The sequence below is a fragment of the Erythranthe guttata genome, chromosome 8 (genome assembly GCF_056151865.1).
Source record: "Erythranthe guttata isolate IM_541 chromosome 8, IM_541, whole genome shotgun sequence".
In the NCBI taxonomy this organism is placed as follows: Eukaryota; Viridiplantae; Streptophyta; class Magnoliopsida; order Lamiales; family Phrymaceae; genus Erythranthe; species Erythranthe guttata.
Window position 1 is genome coordinate 18,068,991 of NC_142540.1, and position 24,954 is coordinate 18,093,944.

Below are 24,954 nucleotides of genomic sequence, written 5' to 3' on the forward strand. Positions count from 1 at the left end.
CGCTCGTGTAAATTCACACGAGCAGGCCAACGTGTGATTTTTTTCGTTTTTTTTTTTCCGGATTCGTAATCTACATAACAAGAGGATCGTAAAAACGTAAAAATTACCTCCGATCTGTTGACGATTTGCACGGGCTTTGCGAAAGAAAATCGAAAGGTTGAGAGAGTTTTGAGTTTTTTTACTTTTTGTTTTTTGAAAAATGGTAAAAAATGTGCCTGAATGTTTAATTTTGGCCTGCACAAATCATTTCAGATTATATAATAATGAGTTATTCTACAATTGGATGTATTATAATATTTTTTTTTTTGTATATATAATACTTAGATTTGATTGTTTCTAATAAATTTTAAATTTGATTTTTTTAATAAATATTAATAATATATTTGGTTGATAAGATTCAAATTTATTATGAAGTTAAAATATATAGCGCGCGATTAAATGAGTAGATTGTAACCAAAAAAGAAGAAAATGATAAATACTACAAATTATGATATAGGTAGAAATTATACATAATGTCAGAATTTAACAGATTTCGTATTATAGATGATTTGGACTTGGAATATCATACTCCACTATTAACCCAATCATCGGAGTGCTAACTCAGGCATAAGTCCGCCGAATACTCTTCTTATTTAGACTGAGTAAAGCCTAGAGTGAGTACATTATCTTCCCAAAAGAACCCATAATATTATCCTCGGTGTTTTGCGGGCGAACCGGTTACCTAATATAAAAACATCGAATATCTTGCAAATATAATTAAAAAAAACTCTTCATTGTCAATTTTATAATAAGCGAAGAAAAACTACTAAAGAAAAAAAAAACATTAATAAAGTGATAATGAATGAGCAAATTAATATGTTCCTTTGAATTTAGCATAGTATTGACCATTGACTTTATTGCAAAACAAAGGACTGCAAAAAGTTAACTGCATCTACAAGAAGAAAAAAGGCGGAGAAACCACCACCACCACCGCCAGAACCAAACCGTAGTCCGCAGACATGGCTGCCGTCCCTCCACCGTCGCCGCCGCAAGTGTCGGTGCACCCGGCGGTTCAGCCGCTATCGTACCTGCTGGGAACGTGGAGAGGGCAAGGGGAGGGTAGTTTCCCCACCATCTCTCCTTTCAAATACTCCGAAGAGCTCCAATTCTCCCATTCCCCCAACAAGGTAATAAATTAACCTTCTCCCATTATTTTCAGAAATTCAATTTAACTAGGGTTTCAAGATTCAACTTTTTTTTTTTAATTTAATTTTTTTTTTTGGGGTAATGATTAAAGCCAGTGATAGCTTATTCGTCGAAGACATGGAAATTGAACAGTGGAGAGCCTATGCATTCTGAGAGTGGATACTGGAGGCCGAAAAACGACGGCACTATCGAAGTTGTCGTTGCTCAGAGCAATGGTCTTGTCGAAGTCCAGGTAATAATATCGTAATTTGCAAGCTCGATTGTTGTGAAATGTTCGTTTATGTACGTGTTAATCGAATGTATGATCGATCGATTCATTTTGATTTGATTAAATAGTCTTCGATCTCGTGCTATGGCTTTTGATTTACTCTGCAGAAAGGAACGTATGATGCGGAACAGAGAAGTGTGAAGCTAAAGAGTGCTCTTGTTGGAAATGCTTCCAAGGTAAATCAATACACACACATATATACATATGATATGTATAATTTCAGCACGATTTTACGCATTTATTGCTCATTCCAAATGTGATATTGTTTTTTTTTTCGTTTAAAATTTCATGAAGTTGTTAATATTAAGTCCTTCACTCTCTTGTATTCGGAACATGTTCGATTCGTTTTTCCCGTTTTCCTATACTTCCTTTCCCGCCTTTGATTTAACTGCACTTAATAATATCCAATTAAAATGCAAGACAATAGTGAAAATATTCGATTTGACACTTTAATATTTGTGGTGGCAGGTAAAAGAGATAAATCGAGTCTTTGAAATGGTTAACGGAGAGCTGGCTTATGTTGTCGAAATGGCGACTAACCTCACAAGCTTGCAAACACATTTGAAGGCCCTTCTTAAGAAGATTTGATGCAAAATAGCAGTATCTGTGTTAAATAAACCGGTGACCAAGCAATTAAAATTGCAGGCAAAGCAAATGCGTGTTTGTGTTCGTGTACTTTGAATCAAAGATTTAAAATCACAATAAATGGAACTATAGTTTTGGCATATAGTTCAATTAACCTTGATATATTACTATTAAAAGTGAGATATATAGTATATTTCGATTTAGCACTATTTTCACTTGTTATGAATTGTCCTAAGGACCCAAATTAAAGTTTAGGCCCGGCCGATCTCATCCGTAGAATACTCAATACTTCTCATCAATAATTATAAACTGGTAATTTTATGATCCAATAATGCATATAGATGGGTAATAGTACTCCACATCTCGCATGTAAACTAAACCTAGAATTCATCATACGCCAACTAATCCCATATGAAAATTAAAGGACCGACAAAAAAGAACTAGTGCGAGTGTTCACTTTTAATCACATTCGAATGCGTAATAGCTCTTCAATGACATGATGAAGATTTCAATACATTTCTTTAACCCCACTTGGCTGTGACATTTGCTAATTCTTCGTCCCGAACCCTGTTACAAAGTATGGAATTAGAAATAATATAACAAATCAAAAGGTTAATCCGACATTAACAAGAAAAAAAAAGGAAAAAGGAAAAATCCAATCCAAGAGCAAGAGTAATGCAAGATCGTTAATCAGCAACAACCAAAAAAACGGGTTATAACAATGCGCATGCGAACCGGAAGCCCTTTACATTATATATGTGAATTTTTTTTGTTTTAAATTGTAATTTATGCATTGATATGAAGAGTCAGGCAGCAAAAGGCGTTAACTCCAGGAAGGCAATGAGCTAGTTGCCCGATTAAATTTGCTTTACAATTTAAAAATATTTTTTGCTAAGATACATTTTTACAATTTACAGGTCTTTTTGCAAATCTTTTCAACATTATTTAACATGCGCAATTTATATTGCAAATTCATATAGATGTATATATAATTAAAACTTAATTAATACATTATCCGGTTTAAATGGTTTTCCAACCGCAACTGAACGCAAACAAACTAGTTCCTAAGAAAGATAGCAAAATAAGCAATATAATCTGGATCAAAAAAGATAGCAAAATGGGAAACGGCACGTCCCAACAACCTTTTTTCTGAATTTTTTTATGAAATATTACTACTGAGTACAAAATATAGCTCACGTTAAAGATATCGACCAAAAAAAATCAGATGTCATGCCAGCATATCATAAAATATCATCCAGTCATGAACACAAATAAAATCAGAGAACAAAAAAAGAAAAGGATAAAAGAAAAGATAACTAACCTTCCTAACCAGGTGACTGCCCACGTGCAGTTCTGCCACCTCGTGCAACGCGTCCACGAACAGCCCTCCCCCGACCTCTGCTAGGCGAAGAAGTCGAACTGCTATTTGCCGGTGCTGCTGCAGCAACTCCACCTCGTCCAGCCTGTCTTAATGAAGCTCTCTGCCTTGCTCTCTCCTGTAGATTAATAGTAGTTGAGATACTATTATTCACAGGCGATACTGGTTTTCCACCTTGTTCAGAAGTGCTAGTCGATGCTTCCTCAGTCGCCTTCTCAGTTTCAGCAGCTTGATCCACACCTTCAACAAGCTTTTCTTCCTCTAGAGCCTGCGAAGGTTCGATTTCCCCAGCCTCCAAACTTGCCGAAGCGGGTGGTTCTCTGATCGGTGAACTCTCGGGTTCTACCGACTGCTCAGCCTGAAATTCCCCCGTCTCAGTTGACACATTGCTGTCATCATCATTATCAGCAAAATCTCCGACCACTTCTCCCTCTTCTCTATCGCCGCCAGATTCCGAAACTATTCGCTGGATGTCCTGTTCTGTTTGGTCCCTCAATTGATCGTCAGATAACAGCACAACAGCTTCAATTGGCTTCTCCGATTTTTCATCTACAACAACTTCGCCTGCTTCTACCATTGGCTCAACCTGAATCTGTTCATCCACTGTCGGCTGTTCCTCCACTTGCTCCTCTGCAGCTTCGGACTCGGCCTTTTCAAGGTCAACAGGCTCCTCCTTAGAGTCTGATGATAATTCCTCGATGTTGACTACTTCGGAAATCTTTGACGGAACGGCGGATAAATCTTCACCGCCCTCTTGTGGTGGGGTCTCTTCCGATGCTTTCAATTTTTTCAGCGGCAAATCGGAGCCTGTTTCTTCGGGTGCAAGCGTCTCCTCTTGCAAATCGGATGATGAAGAAGCCGATGGTCGCTTACGTGTAAGTGTTGCTGTTGTTGGTACAACAGTTGCATTTCCTCCTTGACTTTCTGTAGTGTTGGATGATGGAACAGTTGCTGCTGATGGTACAATAGTTGCATTTCCTCCTTGCACGGTGTTGGACTCGTCTGCTTCAGACATATCAACATCACCACCTTGAGGCTCCTTCGGTTTTGCAATATTAGGGCGCACCAGTTTCCTTCCCATTTTAATATTTGCCTTCGCTAAAGCAAGTCTTCTATCGTTTGCTTCAGTTGTTCTTGTTAAAGGAGGAGCATTTGCAGCAGGTGGTCCAGAGGCTTGTCCAGCTCCAGAAGATGATGTATTATCAAGTGATGATGCATCAGTGGGGACGGAAGAATCTAGATCACCACAAACTGGTTTTACAACCTGATCGAAATTCTCTACAGCCTGGAAATAAGCAGAAGCAAAGTCCTCCAAAAGGGTACTGGAAAATTGCTGAATTGCAGATGTACCCTCGGATTGAACACCTAAAGAGTTCCTTAATTTCACTACGTCTTCTTCGACCACTGCCAGAGCTTGTTGATGCTTCTTTAGCTCATCCGAAAACTTTGCCTCCCGCAGAAGAACATTCTCACGAGACTCGATAATTGTTTTCCGGATCTTGTGGCTTTTTTCTTTTTCTTTATGATGATCCTCTTTCTCCTTCTTCAAGTCCTCTTTCTCCTTCTTCAGGTCCTCTCGGTGCCTTTCCAAAGTTCTCTCCAGGATTTGTATTCTGGTGTCTTTCTCCTTTTCCTTTTCTCTGAGAGCCTGTTCACTAGCAGAATCTACTGTGTTTCTCTTCTGCTTGGCTTCCTCTAATTGTTTTGACAAGGCCTGCACCTCTTTGCTCTGCTCCTCCTTGTCCCTTGACAAGCTGTCCAACTTTCTCTTCAGCTGAGCATTCAATCGCCTAGTTTTTTCAGTGTCGGATTTCAAAGAAGCCTCAGCCTGCGATAGCTCATTAATTCTGGTGTCTCTCTCATTCAACTCTGCTCTGATTCTCGTCAAGTCACGCTCTAATTGTAATACATTGTCCTGCTTTTCTGATAAGAGCTTTTTATATTCCTCCAACTGTGCATCATTTTCTCTCGAACTGGTCTGGAGTTGCTGAAGAGATTCTTTCAGGCGATTATGATCGTTAATATCAACAACACCTTGGCACTTCTCCAACAACTCGTGTATCCTCTTGTCAAGATGCGATTTTTCAATCTTTAGACTTTCGATCTCCTTTCTGGAAGATTCCAACTCAGAGTCTCTGTCTCTAAGAAGCTTCTCCAAGTTCTCAGTTTCACTCCTAAGACTCTGGACTGCTTCACGAAGTTTCTGGCATTCTTCGAAATTATGCTTATTCTCCTCTCTGAGTTGCACGTTACTTTCGCGAAGTAAGTTCAATTCTCTAATCTGCAGTTGAAGAGATTTGAACTCTTCTTCGGAGTAAATTGATGCTTGAGAATTTGCTCGTTCTTTGTGAAGTGAACTTTGTGCAGATTCAGCCGATTTCATTGCGCTCTCCAACTGAGATTGCAAACGAAGCTTTTCTTGTTTAAGCAAAGAGATCTCAGTTTCAGCTATGTCCTTTGATCGCCGGAGATAATTCACAACATTCTGCAACCCATCATCAGCAGCAAAATCATGGGAACTGGTTCCAGAAGCCAATCCTCTTTCCCTCTCTGCTGATTTAATATGTAAGGCCTCAAGCCGACTGTGCAAAATTTTATTCAGTTCATCAACTTCACTGTATTTCTTGTCTGCTTCACTCTTGTATACATCTATAGCTAATATTTCCGTCTCCCATTTCGATTTGAGGTCTCTCTGCAGCAATAAGGAGAATTGTCAGAAAATTTGACGAAAATACAAAGCATGACATAACTTGGAAGACAATGAAAATGCCCCAATCGTTTCCCCGTATAATCATCCTAGGATATGCCAGCTAAGAGATACAACATTTTATTGACTTACATACATTTCCGAGATTAGAAGGCAAGTCAGTTGAGATGGATATCTGACTTGCCACATGTTCCCATGGATTCAAAAGCTAACATTTTTTCATTAAGTAATTACTATATATAGGTTTGGATTGGAAGCTTATTTCACCTACCCGAATGAAATAGTAGCCTTATTACAACATTAGCTCTTAATGATGTGACTAGTTAGACTTTTGCCCAAGAGGAACATATATTCTTCATTATTCTCGACCTCATCAGTTCATTCGACTCCCATAATACATGCAAGATAAATAGAACCAAATGGAAATTTGAGAATAAGATTGCAAATGCAACATAAAAAGGACCGTACATTTTCGGTTGTAAGCAGATCCACCGCTTTACGGAGTTCAGATGTCTCCTTTTGTTCTGAAGCCAAGGCATGTGACGTTTTTGTCAGCTCCTGAATTGTTTCTGACTGTAGGATAACCTTGATAAAAAAAAATGAAAGACAACAAGGTCAATATTCCATTTATCAAAGTTCACATATGTATTTATCAAATCATACAAACAGCAAAAAGGCAAGGGAAAATTTTGAATGAAACCTGTCTTTCGTAATTGTCTTGAGCAGCCCGCCATCTTTGATGTTCTCTCTCCAAATCTTCTTTCAAGGCAGAGATTTGTGATTCCATCAACACGATCTGTGACCTAATTTAGTGCACAAACAAAAAACAAAACTATGAGAATTTGACAAAGGAGTAAGCTAACATTACTAGATTTACTTAATTTTCATTCCATTATTTCTTTGTACCTATTTACGGTATTGCGAAAAAAAATAACTCTTGGGATTTTCTCTAACCTGCTTCCAAGATTTTGTTCATAATGCCATGTGAACACAAAAAGTGGGACAGCGTAGGATTACGGGAGCTAAGGACAGTAAGAAGGAATTGAAGGAATTTTTCCATGTCCAGAAGTAAAGAGTGAGAACAGCGGACTTGAAGTCTGAAACAGTGGATCATTCTTCAGAGTCATGAGACTAAACAGTTGGGCCATGTTTCAAGTAAATAGGTTTTTCCGATAGTACCCGGCGAAACAAAATATTAAAAACATTCAAACTTTTCTCTCGAAGTTAATTTTGCGTCATTCATTTCTATGCGGGTAAATAACTTATCTTTCAAAATTTTATTCCAAATTTCACGAAGTGTGGGCCTCTCTCCAACTTAACAATTTACCAATTAGTTCTTAGACTTTGCTTACATCTCAGCTAAAGTTAGTACCACAATTTCCATGTTCAAGGACTTTATAACAATTAACCTAACTATTCCATTTAATCGATATTGATAATCGAATCTACTAACTAATGTTTGAAGTCAACTAAATATCAACTCAATGAAGTATCACATTTTCCATTTCATCAGCTTTATACGTTAACCAAATTATGGGTCTCAAATAGCTACTAACTACACTTCATATAAAGATACTAAGCACGAATACTCACATTTTAACAGAGTAATCATCCTTCAGTCTGGCAATTTCAGATAAAGCACCGGCAAGAGCCTCCTCTTTTCCAGCATTAACAGAAAGTGCTTCCTCAGTCTTCACTTTACATTCATCTTCAAGTTCTTTAACACGGTCTCTAAGTGAATTAAGCTCAGTTTCTAGTGATCTCTTAACTTCATCAGCCTACATCACAAATTGCATTAGACTATGACGTTCAAGCATGTAAGAAGTGGACACTAAAATGCATAAGAAAATACCTCATTTCTAAAGTTCTCAAGGGCTGATTCCATTTGATGGAGTGCTTCCTCGTTCACTTGAGCTATGCTCTTGTACTGCAAGACTAATAAAATTTAGTACTTGAAAGGAGAGATAAAAATTCACAAATATGAAGTCACATACCTGAAGCATGTGTTCTTTGTTAGCTTGTGCTTCCGCCCTCAAATTTTCAATTTCGTCACGGTAAGTAGCCAATATCTATAACATTAAAGACAGATAATAAGCATTCGGTAGTCAAAGAACTCAATCTCTTCAGGGGGGGGGGGGGGGGGGGGGGGGGGGAGGGGGGGTAATAATAAATAAATAATAAAATAATATAATATTTCACACAAGGCCCTCAATAGCAGTTCTTCAAAGGTACCCAACCATGTGACTTATAAGAGAAATTTAATCTACACTGTTAACCCTTGTGGTGAGATCAATCTATGTAAAGCCTACATTTGACATTTGATGTTCCAAAATGAATTGAATAACTAAGGGCACTAAAATTTATTAAATACCCCACGTGATCAGATCTCATTACATTCTATGTTCCAAAATGTATTGCATAACTAAGAGCCCTAATATTTATTAATACGCCAATATAATTGGTTCAATATACACATGAAGCAAGGGATACAGAAAACATAAACTAATGTCTCAATCACAAGAGGTGCCATCCGCAACTCATTTCATTCATTAAAAAAATCACTACGAGGGTCGAGAGAATATCAGGAAATAGGATGATTTGCATGTGCGAGGTAAGTTTAGTCTCAATAGAATCAAATTCATAGGTTTCAACCTTGTGTCTCAAACAATTTGGAAACCATGATCTTGTTCTATCTCAATTAACAAGGCATCTGTTGAATTTATTAGGATACGATGAATTTCCGGTTAGACGTGTAAAAGAAGAAACCTATTTTTATAAACAAGATTCATTCCAACTCAAGATTAGGCTGGCATAACAGGAGGAAATTAATGTTCTTTTATCATGCTTGCATGGATCTATTTATTTGAACATTGGGGTATTGCATTAACTGTGCTGGTAAGAAAACAATATATTCCATGGAAACAAATGAGTAACTAAAATACCTTTTCACTAGAAGAAGAGGATTGGCCACCTTCAGAACTATGAGGATCCTGCGACATATGAAACAGATAGAATCACGTTAAGTATCTATGCGTTTGCTATAGTTAATTTTTTTTTTTTTTGTTTACATTTCATCGGGAATGGAGTGGTGTTGCAGTCAGCAGTAGAGTATAAAAATGCCAAGAAAATACCTTAGTTCCTGCAGATTCCATAATCTTCTCCAGAACAGATAAGCGAGCCTGGATATAATAAATTCAAGCCAGTCAAAATACCACCGCTTAATCGAAGAAACAGACAATATACGTCTACAAAATAAATGTAATACAATAATCACAAATATTAACGTCGGAATGAATTTTCAGAGTACGGACCTCCGCAGCTACAGCCCTATTCTCAGCAGCTGCTACAGATTGCAATGCGTCAGCACATTTTTTATTCAGTTCCTCAATTTTTTTTAAAGCATTATTTGAGGCAGTTTCACGCTCAATAGAAAGATGTTGAGCATTAACTCGCGCTTCCTCGAGCTGCCTTCTTGCCTCAGCCCATTCTCTCTGCATAGATATACTTAATATTACATTACCAGGCAAAATGAAAACAAATCTAGGCAAATATGTACCAGAAAATGAAAATGCCAGCAATTTTTTTTTCATGCACACTGTCGGAAAACAACTTTTAAATCCACAAGCAGGATAGACAACAAATTGGCAGGAAAAAGTTACCTCCATGTTGTTGATGTACTCCTCTTGCTTTCTCCTATCAAGACCTCTAGTCCCCTAAACCATGAAGACATTAATAGTTAGCCTTAATCATTAACAAATATGAAAGGAGTTTGAAGAAGAAAGACTACCTCCCGCACTTCCTCAGTGCTCTGTATGGTGTCCAAACTGGCCTGAACAAAGATACAATGTTTCGTAAAAATTGCTGGCACAAAACAATGTTTACACACAGAATATATCATGGAATAAATCATGAAGACCTGTAACCGATAAACCCTCTCTGATAAACTGCGAACTTCATCAGAAGCTCTCTTCTCCGAGTTCTTCAAAATTTCCTTTTCGTGCTTCAAATTATCTACCTACAAGAAATATATCACATCCGTCATTATGATTACAAGATATTCAATAAGAATATTACCAAAAAGGGGACGACAAGCCACCTCCAAAGAAAGTTTCCGAGAATATTCACTGGACGCATTTAAAGACTCGGCACTTTCACGTAGCTGTTTCTGATAGTTAACTATCAACGTTGAGAACTCAAGGTTTCTCGCTAAGACTCCATTATGCTCTTCTCTCTGACACAAACCGTAAAAGAAGCCATATATATTAGCCCGGTAGTGCAAAACAAAACTTCAAATGTACAACAAAACCATACTCTGACTAAATAGCAGCTTCAAAGATGTTAACCTGGTGCTCAAAGTCCTTCATAAATCTGTCAAGTTTTTCTTGTGCCAACTTTGCTTCCAATGCTGCGTTTTCACGCGCACTTCGCAGTGATATTATCTCATTCCTAGGTAAAAATAAATTCAAGCAAATTAGTGAATAAAGTAGGGCTAACTAGAGTTAGAAAGTCATGTTCCTTCAAAAGCACCAAACGGATGTGGCGAATCTAAGTAGAGGTAGAAGTCGCTTCTAAACAAAAGCATCATTGTATGAAGCACATAATGCTATGGTCATAAATTTACTAAAAAAAACTACAACAATCATTATTTTGACGCCACACAACTTATTTGACAAGAAGTCCGACCATATTTTTAACCAGGTCCACAGATTACATTAACAAATGGAAAACAATCAAGCGAGCACATCATTATGCAACCCTTTACTTTCTCATTCCTATTTTGAAAACAACCAGAGTACATGATTTAATCACCGGTACTAATAAGAATATCTCTAGCAATTTGGTTAGAGAGGGGAAGGATGCATCACTCGAAAGTCTAACACTAACAAGTGCAGAAAAAACATCCAAAAGAACAGCATAGAGTAGAAATAAGAAAAAAATGAAACTGTAAAAGATGAAGAAACACAATTTTGGAAAGAAAAAAAAAAATCAATTAAGAGGCAAATATAGTTAACCTGGATTTTGCTAAATCTTCTTCAAGATTTTTTAGTCGCTCCGAAGATTGTTCTTGCACCTTTCTTGATGTACTCTGCAAGGTATCACATCCATAAATAAGAGAAATAGGGTATAGACAGGAAAAGAGATACGTAGCATATGGATCTTTCTTTTTCTTGACAGATATTTTACGTACATGACTACTTTCATTTAAAACCACGATCTCTCTGCTTCCTTGTTCTGCAGCACCAAGAAAACCTCTTATGTGAGTGAATATACCAGCGAATAAATTACAAACAATACAACTACAAGAAAATACAATATATAACCAAGCTTGCCTAAACAACTACTAACACGAGAACAAAAGACCATAATAACACACAGAAAGATTTAGAGAAGAAAAACAGGAGTTGGAATAAAAATGGCACTTGACAGAAACAATATAAATATGATAAAGGGCTGTAAAGTTACTCCAAGTAAACAGTATTCACAATTCATCTTTTATTAAGTACTATGTATATAAGCTATGCAGGGATGTAAAGTTACTTCAAGTTTGTACTTGCAATTTAAAATCAGCCAATAAAATTAATGGAGCAACACAAGCATCTATAATTCAAAATTCTTATTTATCAGTCTGCTGTAGAATAGAATCACCACCTCAACATACCTACGGTAAATTATAAGCTCTATCCACAGATAAAGGGTTGTGCTTAGTAGAAGTACATGGGAGCTACAGGTTACAAATCCATTCTAGCCTATTCACCACCTGCTTTGCTAATCAATTTAGAACGGATTTCAAATCTTCCAGCACTGACTTTGAACTAATTATTTTCCTAATTGCCATGGAACTCACATCCAATCAATAACCAAATAGTATATAATGTTTCTCACTAGGGTCACTTGACATGTGTTTCTAATGTAAAATTAGGAATCAACGATGAGGAACCCATTTCTCACTATATAGCCAATCAAACCACCCACAGAAGGCAGGAAGACATTCTATAATGTATACTTCTATTATGACTGATACATTAACCAAAATCCAAAATACTTTGTACGAAAAGTTGATGCAACAGAATGGAGAATTAGCATCTAGAGCACGGTCTTTAAGAGGATGGCAGATGGATATAAACAAAGATGCAGAGATCACGAAAAAACCTGGAACAGCTTCTTGCAGATGAGTACGATGAGAATGGTGTTTCTGTTCTTCCTCGTATAGTTTCTTGTACAATGCCACCTATTCAAGTTTTCCAGTGTCACTTGATAAACTTCACCAACGGACACGGGTTGAAAGAAACACCAACTACTTAAAGAAAACTTACAGAAGAATGAAGTGATTCAATCATGTGGGACTGTTCCTCTGCTCTTAGCAACACTGCATTAACTTTAGATGCAGTCTCCTCAGTACGCATCTGAAGCTCCTTATCATGCTTGTCCTAAAAATTTTGACAAAAAATAAAGGACATCTATGAGCTCAGTATTAAGGAGATAAAGCTGAGTGTATTGAAAATAACAAGTAATGAACTTGAAAATACCTTCAACTCTGCTTCTTTTTCCTCAATCTGGTTAGAAAGGATTCGAACAAGACTCCGCAGCTGAACATTCTGTTCAACTAATCCATTTATATCCTTGAATGTCAACTGCACAAAACAAAAGGGCTCAATACCCATTCAAATTCTCATTATCAAGTAAAGAAATAAAAATAAATAGAATAGAGAACACGAAAAATATATACCAGTCGTTCCGTTATGATATCCTCAATGTCGGATATAGAATTCCCTGATATTGAAGGACCAACAATATGCTCATCGTCATTATAACTAGAAACTGATCCACAACGCAACTGCACATCACGACACTCCTTTAGAAGAACAGCTACCTGTATAAACAACAAGACCAATTAATTACATCAGTGATACATCCATATCCTTACTCTTTTGAAAGGCCTCTCACAGTAAATCCCCTTGTAAAGACAGAAACAAATTTTTTAAACACTTGAACAAAAAATAAGATCCCCTCTCAACCAGACCTGCTTCCGGAGGTCAATATTCTCCTTCTGAGCTGCAGCATGGTCCCGCTCCTGCCTCTTTAAGCTAGCCTGAAAAACAGTTAGGCATTCACAAACCTCAAAAAAATACTACATAGAGACCAATGTGTTTTATAACACCAACTTATACTAACAGAAGACATCTCAAACCTTCAACTCTAGAATGGTCATCTCCAAAGCAGCATGAGCAGACAGTGAATGCTGCAGTTTTCTATCTAAAGCTTCGTAAGCCTTGACAAGTCTCTCATGTTCGTCTACACATGAATGATCAATTCAAAAAAAATTACTGAGATTTCACCATATATGCATAAAAAAGCTGCAACGACGACAAGAAACATAAAAATGTAACAAGCAAAGGACTTAACAAATAAATCAACTGAGACTTATAGCAATACTCTAAACCAAATATATCGAGTTGCATGTATTTCACTGAGTTTTCTTCTGCCAATGCATAAAATATTGTTTAGAAAACAAAGAAATACAACAACGGAAGGAGAAAGTGTAGATAGTCCAAAGCAGAAGCTAAATTTATTGTGTCAGCTCTCATCATCAGAAGCTATATCCAAAAAGCATATGAATAGGCAGAAAGCTTAACGTGAAAAGAAAAGTAACAGTAAAGTCAATATACTGACGAAGACCTAGTGATTTGTAGGGACCCAATAGGAAGCACATACCTCGTTCATCCATGATGAGCCCAGCCTTTTCTTCTACCTCGTAAAGCACCTAAGGATGAACAACACAAAAGGTAAGAAACCCTAAAGAGAACAGTACAAGATAGTCACTGGAAATAAAAAAAACTTCCAACAATCATAGCAACGCCGTTTTATTCCTATGTGTAAGAAAAATGGAGAGTACATTATTCAACTTGACAAACTTTTGTGGTAAACACCAAAAAGGCCAAACAAGTTAGTATATTATTACAAAAGGCACACAGTGTTAATAAGAGCATCTCCAACCTTCTCTTGTTGGGGCATGTATAATCTATATTTTAGCTCTTTTTACCAATTATAAACATCCACAAGTTCTATGTTCACCACCACAATAGTTCTATCCCATTGGATCAATAATTCATGCTTCGTCACTTATAACATTTTTTATGATTCCTTCAAAGTCCAGATCTAAAACTTATTGTGGAAAGTAACCATACAAATAAAACATAAATATAGAGGAACTATACGCAAGTATCTTAAAAAGGTAAATATTAACATTTTCCAATCAAGTCGCCCATTGAATTGGCAGCATTACACGTTGATTGATGTAAAACATCAAAAGGAAAACAGGTGACACGTCCTTAGCAGCTACACGGAACACAGAAGTACATACATCAAAATTATCACTTTCTAGTCTTGATTCCTATATTACTACCCATAGCAATCAAGAACAGAAGTAATAGGAAAATTCAAAGCTAATGAAAGGGTCCACAAGAACAAGGTTTATCATTGGTTTTGTCAATGAATGGAGATGTCAATAGCAATTCCATAGTATCACAGTAAATTTACTATATCCAAAATCCAAACATTGAAGTTCAGAACAACATACTCGTTCCAAGATAGATTGGGCTTGCTTTCTTCCCATTTGCTCATGGCGTAGTGCGTCGACAGCTTCTTGGTATTTCACATACATTTTGTTCAGCTTCACAAAGCACGTGAAAACCCCATGTTAGCACGAAATAATAAAAATTAAGTAGTCGATAAACGACAGCAAGCCTTGTGCTCTTTCATGAACAAACAATAGCAAAGGTTATACATCTTTCGAGAGACTTGTTACAAGAATAATAAAACAAATTAAAACTCACAGTCCATCCATCCCTAATAAGTGAAACAGCTAAAGCCGTTGCTGAAACACCGCCTGGAATCCTAGGTACAATTGCTCGATCATCCTCGACCATTTGATCAGCATCAACAGAATTTGCCAATCTAAAACTAAAGAAAGAAAACATCAATAACACAAATCATACATCCGTGCTAATGAGTTGTAAACTTCTAGTTCAGTACAGACGAATTATAACTCCAACCCAACCTCATCTCAAGGAGCAACGCATCACAAGGTCAAACAGTGTGGTCATCAATAACAATAGACATAATTGATACAGTAACATAAATTAGAAAGGAATATATGAGTTTCCTCTCCACTGCAAAGTCAGTCAGCGATGTGTGCGAACATCTCTGAGAAACAGAATTATGTCTTCAACAGCAACCTCATTTAAGGATGCAAATGCATCACAACCTCATCTCAAGGTGAAAACAATTGTTGAAAGCTTCATCTATAAATGCATTCAAAGTTGCAAAGTGACTCACGAGTCAGTTGTAAAACTACTCATAGGAAGAGGTATTAGCTCGTTTCCCTTCCTCAAATTTTCCAGTTCTGCTTCGCAAGTTTGAAGCTTCTCTTTCAAATCAGCGGACTCCTGCTTTGAGCAAAAAGAAAAACAAAAACAAATCAGTAACCAAATAATTAAACCACATTATCACAATTAAAATAAAAGGAAGCGAAGATTAAAAACCCCAATATATATATATATATATATATATATATATATATATATATATATATATATATATATATATATATATATATATATATATATATATATATATATATATATATATATATATATATATACGTGTGTGTGTGTGTGTGTGTGCGTATTTTAAAACAAAAGATACAGATTGATGAGAGAAGATTAGATGGTTATCGTGACATACCTTTTCCAGCTCCTTTGTTGCAGAAACTTCCTTCTCAAGCCTATCTTTATATTCACTTACAACTTGATCCAAGTGAGTCTGCTCAGCAGTAACAACATAGATTGTAACATTCCAAAAGTACACTTATCATATTAGTAAAGCAAAAATAACTGTGTTCCTGCATGAAAACTGATAACCAGCCCGTCTTTCAACAGTTTTGAACAAAACAACTTATACACAACACTCACTTCTAATGCCTTGATGACCCCCTCAAGATCTCCAGCTTTCTTGGACCATTCTTCTGAACTTTCCTTGTACAAGTCCACAAGCTTGGTAACCTATGCAAATAAAAAGGCATGTAAATACATATCAGCAGTCTAACAGAACACATATTTGACATAACAATTCTGTGTGTATATATAAAGAACTAATACAGATACAGAACAAAGAGCCTAATACAGATAGAGAACAAAGAGCGGTCTCTATGGAAGAAGATTTCACAGCAATCAATGCATTGCTTAAGAAAATAATAATAATGTAAATGAATTCATAACCAAATATCCTCTATAACTAAGAAGGCAATAAAAATCTTAGAGCTTGAAACAATACATACAGGCAACAAACAGTCCAGAAGCAACAATAAGTTCTCTAAATAAAGAACTTCGTGTTTTTTTATGCTGATCACTGTACTTCAGAACAAAGAGCAGAAATAGCTCTGATCAAACCTTTGTTCAGAAACAACAAAATACTGTCCCCTTTGTAAGTATACCAGTAGCCGTCCACTATTTTCATTTCAGAAACCACAACCACAAGATAAATATGGAAGACTAAACGAAGTGAATATGTATGGCCTTATGGAGCTACTTGACGGTGCTATTTTCACTTCATCAACAACAATCAAAAGGTACAAAAACAGAACACAACAAGAACAGACTAATTGATGAATTTTATGATCCAACATTATGGAGCTAAACGATGAATCTTATCCAACATATTCCAAGAATATGAGGTGCCCAGATTAAGTTAAAAATCATTATCTAATGGCAAAACTTACTGTTGAAATCTCAGCAGTAAAATGCTCTTCCGCAGTTGCAGTTGCTTCTTTAGTCGACAGTAATTCCTAGAGAAGCAAGACATATAATTAAGGAGAAGGAAAATCAACAAAAGAATATAATTCAAATAGTACAATCGGAATAGATAGGGCATGCAAAAGAACACACTCTTTCCATGGATGACAGTTTCTCCTCCAACTCCTTCACTCTATCCTTGTGATATTTCAAAGAACTAGAGCTATCCTTCAATTTCCTTTCAACCTGGAATTAGTAAAAAGATTGCATGGATTAGTACATGCATTCACATAGAAGATGAAAACTCTACAATCTGAGTCATTATCAGTGATACGGAATACAAGAAAATGAATCTTACATCTGCAAGCTTAAAGGACATATCAGCTTCAAGTTCTCCATTTTCTTTGCGCAACTGAAGAACATTATCAACTTTAGTTTTCAATTCCTCATTAAGCCATGCGTTATGCCTCTCGAGAAGCTCCTTTTCCTGATCCACACCAAATTATTTAACAAAAGGTATATTAGTAGTGCCCACAGTTTTAGTGATATCAATCCTAAGAGGACCGCTCAAATACCCTCTCAGCAAATGGTGAGGCACGGGTATTATAATTTTATACGAAACGAGGACGGGGTGGGTCGGGTTTCATGATATTTTCTAGTGGCCAAGGACGAGGATTGCACTACCCACCCACACTCCCAAACCCCCCAACCCGGTTTTAATACCTACCAAAAAGAAAATAGTCCACCAAAAAAATAAATGAAGTAATCATTACGTCAAAAATCTACTGACAGAGAGCATAGCATGACGGTATATGCTGGAAGAAATGAATTAAATGTTAGAGTTAAATCATGTACGCTGTGGCAAATCAGAGAAATTTCCACTTGGTAGATGTCAAGTTGACTGAGTATAGAATGTACTATTATTTAAAAAATATAAAATCTCTTTAAGTGTTTAATAAATGCAACTTGCAGAATTGATGTTAGCTCACATAGTTTCTAATTCTAAATATAGGTTTTCGAATAAGATAGACCCAACAAGTAATTGACCATCACGATAGAAGAAATAAGCAATCAATAACCTGCTCTATAGAGTATACAATCAACCAGTAACCAAGGAAATTATCAATAATCATCAACCTCTTGGTCCTCTACATATATTTTCATCTTGATAAGATGTTCAATATGTCACCTAAAAAGGAAACATCTCTTCTCCAAATGCCAGTCGATTAATAGAAGAAAGATAGATGCATATGAATCATGAAAAATAGATAAAGCAATAGTGCGTGCATGTAAGATAACAAATTCATATAGTTCATAAGAAACTGTTAATCTAATAGTGAAACTGCAAGGTGCACACATCATCATGCGAGATACAAAATCGACTAACCTGCGAAAAACGTGAAGATGTAGCATGCAACCGTCCCAGTTCAGACTCCAGCTCACCCAGACGTCCGTCTTTCAGTGCAGCATTTTCAGTCAATTTGAGCTTCAGAACAATGTAGTCAATAAATAAATGCACACCAACATTGTAAACCAAGTGTTTGTTATTTATGAAACGCATAATATTCTAGGAAGATTTAACTTAAAACTAAAATCCAAAATCAGGTATAATTGATAAAAATATTTTTCTCTCGTACTCAAGGCATACATATCACTGAACTTCCATCGATTAAAAAAAAACAAAAGTAACTCCGTCGGAAAGTAAGATGAAGTAGGGTTTAACGTACAATCTTATCTAGATAATTTTGAATGGTAGCATTTTTCTCGCTGACTTCCGAGTCCTTCTGCTCCAACATTAACATTAACTGCCTCTTTGATTTGTGTAGTTCTGATGCTTCCGTTGCCAGCCTCTCAATTGCCCCATCTTTCTCAGTCTTTTGTGAAACAAAAACACAAAACATAACTAACTAACAATCATATATACAATAACACACCAAAACAAGTTTTCAAGTTAAATACAAACTCACAGATTGGACCAGGAGCTGCTGCTTCTCGGATTCGACTTGCCGGAGTTCAGAAGTGCGTTTCTCGAGCGAAGAGCTGAGTTCCGACTGCTGCGACTGGAGCAAAGAGTACTCCCCAGAAAGCGAGACGTACTTCTGCTCGATGATGGAGCATGATTGCTCGAGGGTGATGAAACCGGCGTCAGCCTCCGCCTTGACCGTTTCTATTTGACTGTACAGCTCCCGGATAAATGCGTCCGCCTTCTCCGCCACCACCCCGGCGTCGTCCGAGCACCGCCGGAATTCTTCCTCCGATATAAACAGCGGCATTTCTGATTGCCGTATCCCTCGCACCACCTCCTCCTCGGCAGAAAAAATTACAGACGGCGTTCGTTCGTCTGCCTCTCTTCCTTCATTCAATAAAAAAAATCGAACTGTATCGAGCCCTAATTTTACAAAATTGATGGATTCAAAGAATGAAGCAATGGAACTCTAGGGTTATGTGCGAGAGAGAAATGGGAGGGAGGGAGACCAGAAATCAAAGGACGTTCGTCTTTTGGGGAAAACACGCTTTTCACTTAATTGACGCTTTTCACTTATAACACGCTTTTTATTTATTAGAGAAAATTAAAGTTGGTTAAGTTTGGGCTCTAACGGTAACAAAGCCCGTCTATTTTTGGGCTTTGACGTTCAAATTTGGGGTATGTATATATGAAATTTGATTTTGAAATAACAAAATGGTTTTGAAAATTTGGGCTCAATGTATAAATCTCAATGTTTTTGTTTTTTACCCTCGAGGAAATTATATTTTTTGAATTTGAATTATGAACATATATTTGTTTTATCACACATCTAAAAACTTCGTGAATTACATTTGATTGGACTTATTCATAAGTGTTTGTTTTACACGATTTACATGTATCAGTTTTTTTAGTTTTGATCTTCGTTTGTTCGAGTTTTCGGCTTTCTTTGTATATATTGTGTCTTCTTTTTCAGTTTTAGGTAAAAAGACAAAAAAAAGTTATTTTTGCCCATCCGAAGAGATTTTCTCATAGCAAATTGCACCCTACCTCAATTTCTTGTGATATTTCAGCCAAAAAAATCAATATCGCGATATTTTACACTTTTGAAGGAATTTTCATTACTCTTTTAAGTTTAATTTTCTTAATTAATATTATCTAACTATTTTACTTGTATTTATATTTAAAACATAACTCATGTTTTATTTTATATGTTTTGCATTGAAGTAAAGAAATATATATATAATTTATAATTTTGATTCAATTTTAATTTTCGAAATTCATAATTTCCATAAAATTAATATTTATTAAAAATAAAAAATAGAATAAGAATTCTAGGACATTCATATTATTTTTAAATGTATAGTTGATAGAAATTAAATGGATTATTTAGAATAAGGCTTTAAATTGTTATTTCAGAAGTTAAAATATCGTGATTATATATTGATTTTTGGACTAAAATCTCATAAGAAATTGATGTAGGGTGCATTGTGCTATGAAAAATACAAATTAAGGGTGGACTTTTATCAGTTTTGAAATGTAAGGGTGCAAAGCGCCAATTTGGGTTAATTATGGGGTGCAAAATGTAATTCAAATGAACTCGACAAATGATTTCTTCTTTGAATTTAGAAAAATATAGATTGGGTTGTGAAAACGGAGCCGTGATACATCTCGGGTATGCCTTGAGAACTTATAATAAATGTTGCGGTAATCACAAAAAAGCCCATGACAAGGGCACTTAATTAAAATAGGTACATCCAACTTTTTTGTCTTCCAAATAAATCCACCCCATTCAAACTTATTTGGAAATAAGGAAAATCCTTTTATATATACCAAAATTATCCATAATTCATTGAAACCCAATTCAACTCCAATTTCATGATTTACACCCCAATTTAGCCCAATTTCATCAATTAACCAATTTTAACCCTAATTTCAATTTTGACCCAATTTTAACCCTAATTCTTATCAATTCCACCAATTATGCTCTAACTTCCTTAATATTACACATTGACCCCGGATTTTAACAAATATATCACATTAACCCCCAAAACTTTTTTTTTTCTGAAAATAATTTTTTTTCTGAAAATATTTTTTTTCTAAGAAAAAAAAAAAAAAAAAAAAAAAAAAGTCAACGCCGGAGACCGGCGGTCAACGGTGGTTGACCGGCCGGAAAAAAAATTCAGGAAAAAAAAATTAAAAAAAAAAAAAAAAAAAAGTCAACGCCGGAATCTGGCCGGAAAAAAAACATTTTAGAAAAAAAATTATTTTCTGAAAAAAAAAAAGTTTTGGGGGTTAATGTGATATATTTGTTTAAATCCGCGGTCAATGTGTAATATTAAGGAAGTTAGATCATATTGGGTGGAATTGATAAGAATTATATTATTGAGGGTATTTTAGACTAAAGACATGGGGATGGACTTAATTGAGAGACTATTTTTTTTGTGGACTAAAATGCATTTAAGTCCCATGTGATGGGCTTTTTTGCCATTTGCCCATAAATGTTATCCTAATAACAGGTTATGAACAAAGACGTCGGATTTGTGGTAGACTATGACGACAATGGAGACGAAGATTATGAATTTTAGCGTAAAAGTTAGCGATTAGGAACTTGGCGTTAGCTATCGGGTTTGTAAATCGTCTTTCATAATACGAAAAGAATATGTTCATTCATTTGAGTTGTAGAAAAAAACATTTAATTGATTTTGTCAAATAATAAAAATAAGCTTTAATAATAAGGGATGTCTATTATATTAGAGGACCATTCAGCACGTCCGCTTGAAACCAGTCCTTCATATTGCTTGTAATTGCACACAATTAACGTTGACTTTTTAATGATTCGAGAAAAAACCCATTGACTTTAGAAGAAATTTAGCTTCGTCTTCTTATATTTATAATTAAATAAAAATTATTTAAGATTAGTAAATAAACCATTTAATTATTGGTATCAACAAAGTATTTTATTCTGAAATAATAACAAAAATATTTAATAATTAGCTGTAACAAATATTATAAATTATAATTAATCAAATGAGGGAAAAAAAAAAGCGTTTAACATTTCAAATCATAGTAATTTGGGCACACCTTCTCCACATTGAAATCCGCCAATAAATTGAGCATCTGCACAGAGAATTCCCAAATTAGAACGGCGCCGCAGATTCTACATCGGAGTTGCAGCAATGGCGAAGAAGGCGGTGCTGATCGGCTGCAACTACCCTGGAACGCAGGGTGAGCTCAGGGGCTGCGTCAACGACGTACTGCGGATGTACGTCTGCCTGGTTGAGCGGTACGGATTCGCCGAGCAGGATATAGCGGTGCTGATAGACACAGACGAATCGTACACGCAGCCGACCGGCCGGAATATCCGCGCCGCGCTGGTCGATCTGGTGTGCTCCGCCGCCCCCGGCGACTCTCTGTTCGTGCACTACAGCGGCCACGGCGTGCGCCTCCCGTCGGATAACCCCGACGACGAAACCGGATACGACGAGTGCATCGTCCCCACGGATATTAATCTGATTACCGGTTAGTTAGGTTTTCAATTTCTCCCCCTTTTCTTCATCGTCTGCTGCGTAATTTTCCATGTACGTATATATACATACACACACACAACACGCACAGAAAACACACACACACGCGCAATTGTTGTTTGATTTTAAATTGTTTCGGAGACGTTAATTTTACAGCTGTAAATAAATAAAAGATGAGAAAATGGTTTTTTGTGCTCCGGCGACTATGCTTTGACTTGGGCGTACATAACTACTACATTCTGCGCAGACATGTTTATGAGATGTAGTTTATTGCATTTAGCACCTTCTTTTATATCATATTGCTAAATAGCCACCCGAATTAGAAATATTATCAAATAAAGCCCTTGTAGTGTATTTGTTTAGCACAAAAGCCCTAAAAGGTAAGTTTTTGGGGTCGTTTGTAAAAAAATGCAACATATGGGTTTATTTACAAATAAAATAACATGAGAATTTTTTTTATAATTGGAAAAAACAGAGGAGTGATGAATGCAATAAACTATGAGTGGATTGGAACGGAATTTTAGATTTACGCCGTGCTCAATCCTAATTTTTTCAATTTCGAAATGATAATTTTCATTCGGAATTCTGAAAATTCGATTCCATTTTTTCTTTATCGGATTTGAAATAGATATGAGATTCCGATTTCGGATCCGATTATAATTTTTGAAAACAATTCCAAAAATTATGATTTTTTTCTTCTAAAAAATTACACTTGTAATATGAAAATTATTATGCATTTTATATATATTCTAGGTGACTAAAAAAATTGGAATTCTGTAGATTTTGAACCGAAAAATTCCGACATTTGAACGGGTTATTTTATTCCAATTTTTGAAATTCCGATTTCCAAATTCTTATATTTTTTGTAAGATTGGAATTAAATTAGTTTTTCACTTAAAAAAAAAGAGGAAGTACATTTTTTTTCTTACTGTAAGTTCTTATTTTGATCCGATCCGATCTGAACGATTTCAACCATTACAATAAACTTTTACGAGATATCTTAGTTGAAGTCTTTCGTTTTTGCACACATTTATTTAGTAGAAAGATTGCTTTATGAATTACTGAATTGTGGAATTATAACTTGGTGTTTTTTTTTCTTCTTTTATTTTATGGTATCAGATGATGATTTTCGAGCATTGGTAGATCAAGTACCAAAAGGATGCAGAATCACCATAGTATCCGATTCCTGTCACAGCGGCGGCCTAATCAGCGCAGCAAAGGAGCAAATCGGAGAGAGCACCAAAAAGCAAAAATCATTCAACAACGAGTCCGTCTCCGGGGTTAGAAACTTCGTGCGTAAAAGTGTCGAAGGCGCAATCGAATCCCGAGGCATTCACATCTCTTCCAAACACCATCACACCCCCCAGCACCAGAAGCAGCAGCAGCAGCCCCACCACCAACAAACCTTAGACGGCCACCACATAAAGAACAAATCCCTCCCACTCCATATTCTAACGGAGATTCTCCAGCAAAAAACCGGCAAAAACGATATAACCGCAGACAAACTGCGACCGACTCTTTTCTCAATATTCGGAGAAGACTCCACCCCCAAGATCAAGAGTTTCATGAAGAAAATATTCAGCAAACTCCAAGAACACGAAAACCTAGTCGTCGGGGGGGTGGTTTTGGGCGTCGTTGGGGGCTTAGCTTTGCATTATATCGACCATAAACACAAGAAGAAGCACAACAGTGCATCGGTACTATCAGATAGCGGGATTTTGATCAGTGGTTGTCAGACGGACGAGACTTCTGCTGATGTCACTCCTTCGGGCGATGCTGGCTTAGCTTATGGAGCTCTGAGCGATGCGGTTCAGAGAATAATCGAAGAAACGGGTGGGAAAGTTAGTAACCAGAAGTTGGTTATTAAGGCGAGGGAGCTGTTGACGAAACAGGGATTCAGTCAGCACCCTGGTCTCTACTGCAGTGATGATCATGTTGATGATCCTTTTGTTTGCTGAATTTATTTATTTGATGAGGGCTTTGATTGTCATTTTTCTTTAATTTTGCTTGTATGGTGTTTCTGTGTGTGGTGTGCTTGTGATTTTTGATTGATATTATTAATCAAATTGTTAACTTTAAGTGGCCAATGGCTACTTAATTAAATTGTTAAATTTCAAATGTTTTTTTTTTATTAATATGAAGTGTGATTATGATGAATATTGGATGCATGGCTAATTAATAATTAATAGTTTAATACACAATTATGGTGATTTACCTGAACTAATTGGAGTATATCATCTTATATATAAAAGAAAGAAACGATAGGGCAACTCTAAGAAACCCTAATGTCATATTTGTAATTTTTTTTCAATTTTTATCAAATTTTTATCTCCTTAATATTATTTTGAATATTATTTTTGAATTTTATCATATTTGTATCCCCTATATATTATTTTAAATATTAATTTTTATTTTTATCAGATTTTTGTCTCCTAAATATTATTTTTTATTTTTATCTCCTAAATATTATTATAAATAATATTTTTTTAATTTTATAAAATTTATATCTCCTAAGTCCTAACTATAATTTTAAATATAATTTTCAACTTTT

General features: G+C 35.9%; 3 protein-coding genes across 6 annotated transcripts; 2 read left to right on the plus strand and 1 right to left on the minus strand.

The window, feature by feature from the left end:
• The first annotated feature begins 789 nt into the window (after positions 1 to 789).
• LOC105962162 (nitrobindin heme-binding domain protein) lies at positions 790 to 2,188 on the plus strand. The gene is made up of 4 exons (XM_012986449.2): positions 790 to 1,166; positions 1,277 to 1,417; positions 1,561 to 1,629; positions 1,922 to 2,188. The coding sequence occupies exons 1-4, from the start codon at positions 999 to 1,001 to the stop codon at positions 2,039 to 2,041; spliced, it is 498 nt and encodes a 165-aa protein (XP_012841903.1). The 5' UTR covers positions 790 to 998; the 3' UTR covers positions 2,042 to 2,188.
• A 123-nt stretch (positions 2,189 to 2,311) lies between these two features.
• Positions 2,312 to 19,524, minus strand: NUA (nuclear pore anchor). Of its 4 annotated transcripts, none has more exons than XM_012986448.2 (35): positions 18,881 to 19,524; positions 18,641 to 18,787; positions 18,301 to 18,399; positions 17,272 to 17,400; positions 17,067 to 17,159; positions 16,901 to 16,966; positions 16,095 to 16,184; positions 15,868 to 15,945; positions 15,460 to 15,569; positions 14,958 to 15,084; positions 14,702 to 14,794; positions 13,837 to 13,885; positions 13,313 to 13,416; positions 13,145 to 13,213; positions 12,851 to 12,994; positions 12,651 to 12,755; positions 12,438 to 12,551; positions 12,274 to 12,352; positions 11,312 to 11,355; positions 11,136 to 11,209; positions 10,467 to 10,569; positions 10,220 to 10,354; positions 10,040 to 10,138; positions 9,911 to 9,952; positions 9,783 to 9,836; positions 9,435 to 9,614; positions 9,255 to 9,302; positions 9,066 to 9,113; positions 8,118 to 8,192; positions 7,976 to 8,050; positions 7,717 to 7,901; positions 6,824 to 6,926; positions 6,592 to 6,708; positions 3,360 to 6,108; positions 2,312 to 2,605 (listed from the first exon to the last, which is right to left on the minus strand). In XM_012986448.2, exons 1-34 carry the CDS (start codon positions 19,184 to 19,186, stop codon positions 3,364 to 3,366), a joined length of 6,129 nt encoding a protein of 2,042 aa, XP_012841902.2. In that variant the 5' UTR covers positions 19,187 to 19,524; the 3' UTR covers positions 2,312 to 2,605; positions 3,360 to 3,363. The 4 variants fall into 4 exon arrangements, with proteins under 4 accessions (XP_012841902.2, XP_088678289.1, XP_088678287.1 ...); XM_088822163.1 differs by having other exon boundaries at positions 14,958 to 15,078; positions 18,881 to 19,454; XM_088822161.1 differs by having other exon boundaries at positions 14,958 to 15,078; positions 15,460 to 15,572; positions 18,881 to 19,454.
• A 2,279-nt stretch (positions 19,525 to 21,803) lies between these two features.
• Positions 21,804 to 24,560, plus strand: LOC105961965 (metacaspase-4). Its single transcript, XM_012986224.2, has 2 exons — positions 21,804 to 22,398; positions 23,523 to 24,560. The coding sequence occupies exons 1-2, from the start codon at positions 22,056 to 22,058 to the stop codon at positions 24,359 to 24,361; spliced, it is 1,182 nt and encodes a 393-aa protein (XP_012841678.2). The 5' UTR covers positions 21,804 to 22,055; the 3' UTR covers positions 24,362 to 24,560.
• Positions 24,561 to 24,954: the final 394 nt, after the last annotated feature.

Excerpts from the sequence above, each read along its gene's own strand:
- LOC105962162 (XM_012986449.2), top strand. The coding sequence starts at position 999 with ATGGCTGCCGTCCCTCCACCGTCGCCGCCGCAAGTGTCGGTGCACCCG. Across the intron at positions 1,167-1,276 it reads TCTCCCATTCCCCCAACAAG|CCAGTGATAGCTTATTCGTC; the intron begins GTAATAAATTAA and ends TAATGATTAAAG. Across the intron at positions 1,418-1,560 it reads ATGGTCTTGTCGAAGTCCAG|AAAGGAACGTATGATGCGGA; the intron begins GTAATAATATCG and ends TTTACTCTGCAG.
- NUA (XM_012986447.2), bottom strand. The coding sequence starts at position 19,186 with ATGCCGCTGTTTATATCGGAGGAAGAATTCCGGCGGTGCTCGGACGAC. Across the intron at positions 15,573-15,867 it reads CAACAAAGGAGCTGGAAAAG|CAGGAGTCCGCTGATTTGAA; the intron begins GTATGTCACGAT and ends TTTTGCTCAAAG. Across the intron at positions 12,353-12,437 it reads TTGAATCACTTCATTCTTCT|GTGGCATTGTACAAGAAACT; the intron begins GTAAGTTTTCTT and ends AAACTTGAATAG.
- LOC105961965 (XM_012986224.2), top strand. The coding sequence starts at position 22,056 with ATGGCGAAGAAGGCGGTGCTGATCGGCTGCAACTACCCTGGAACGCAG. Across the intron at positions 22,399-23,522 it reads GGATATTAATCTGATTACCG|ATGATGATTTTCGAGCATTG; the intron begins GTTAGTTAGGTT and ends TTATGGTATCAG.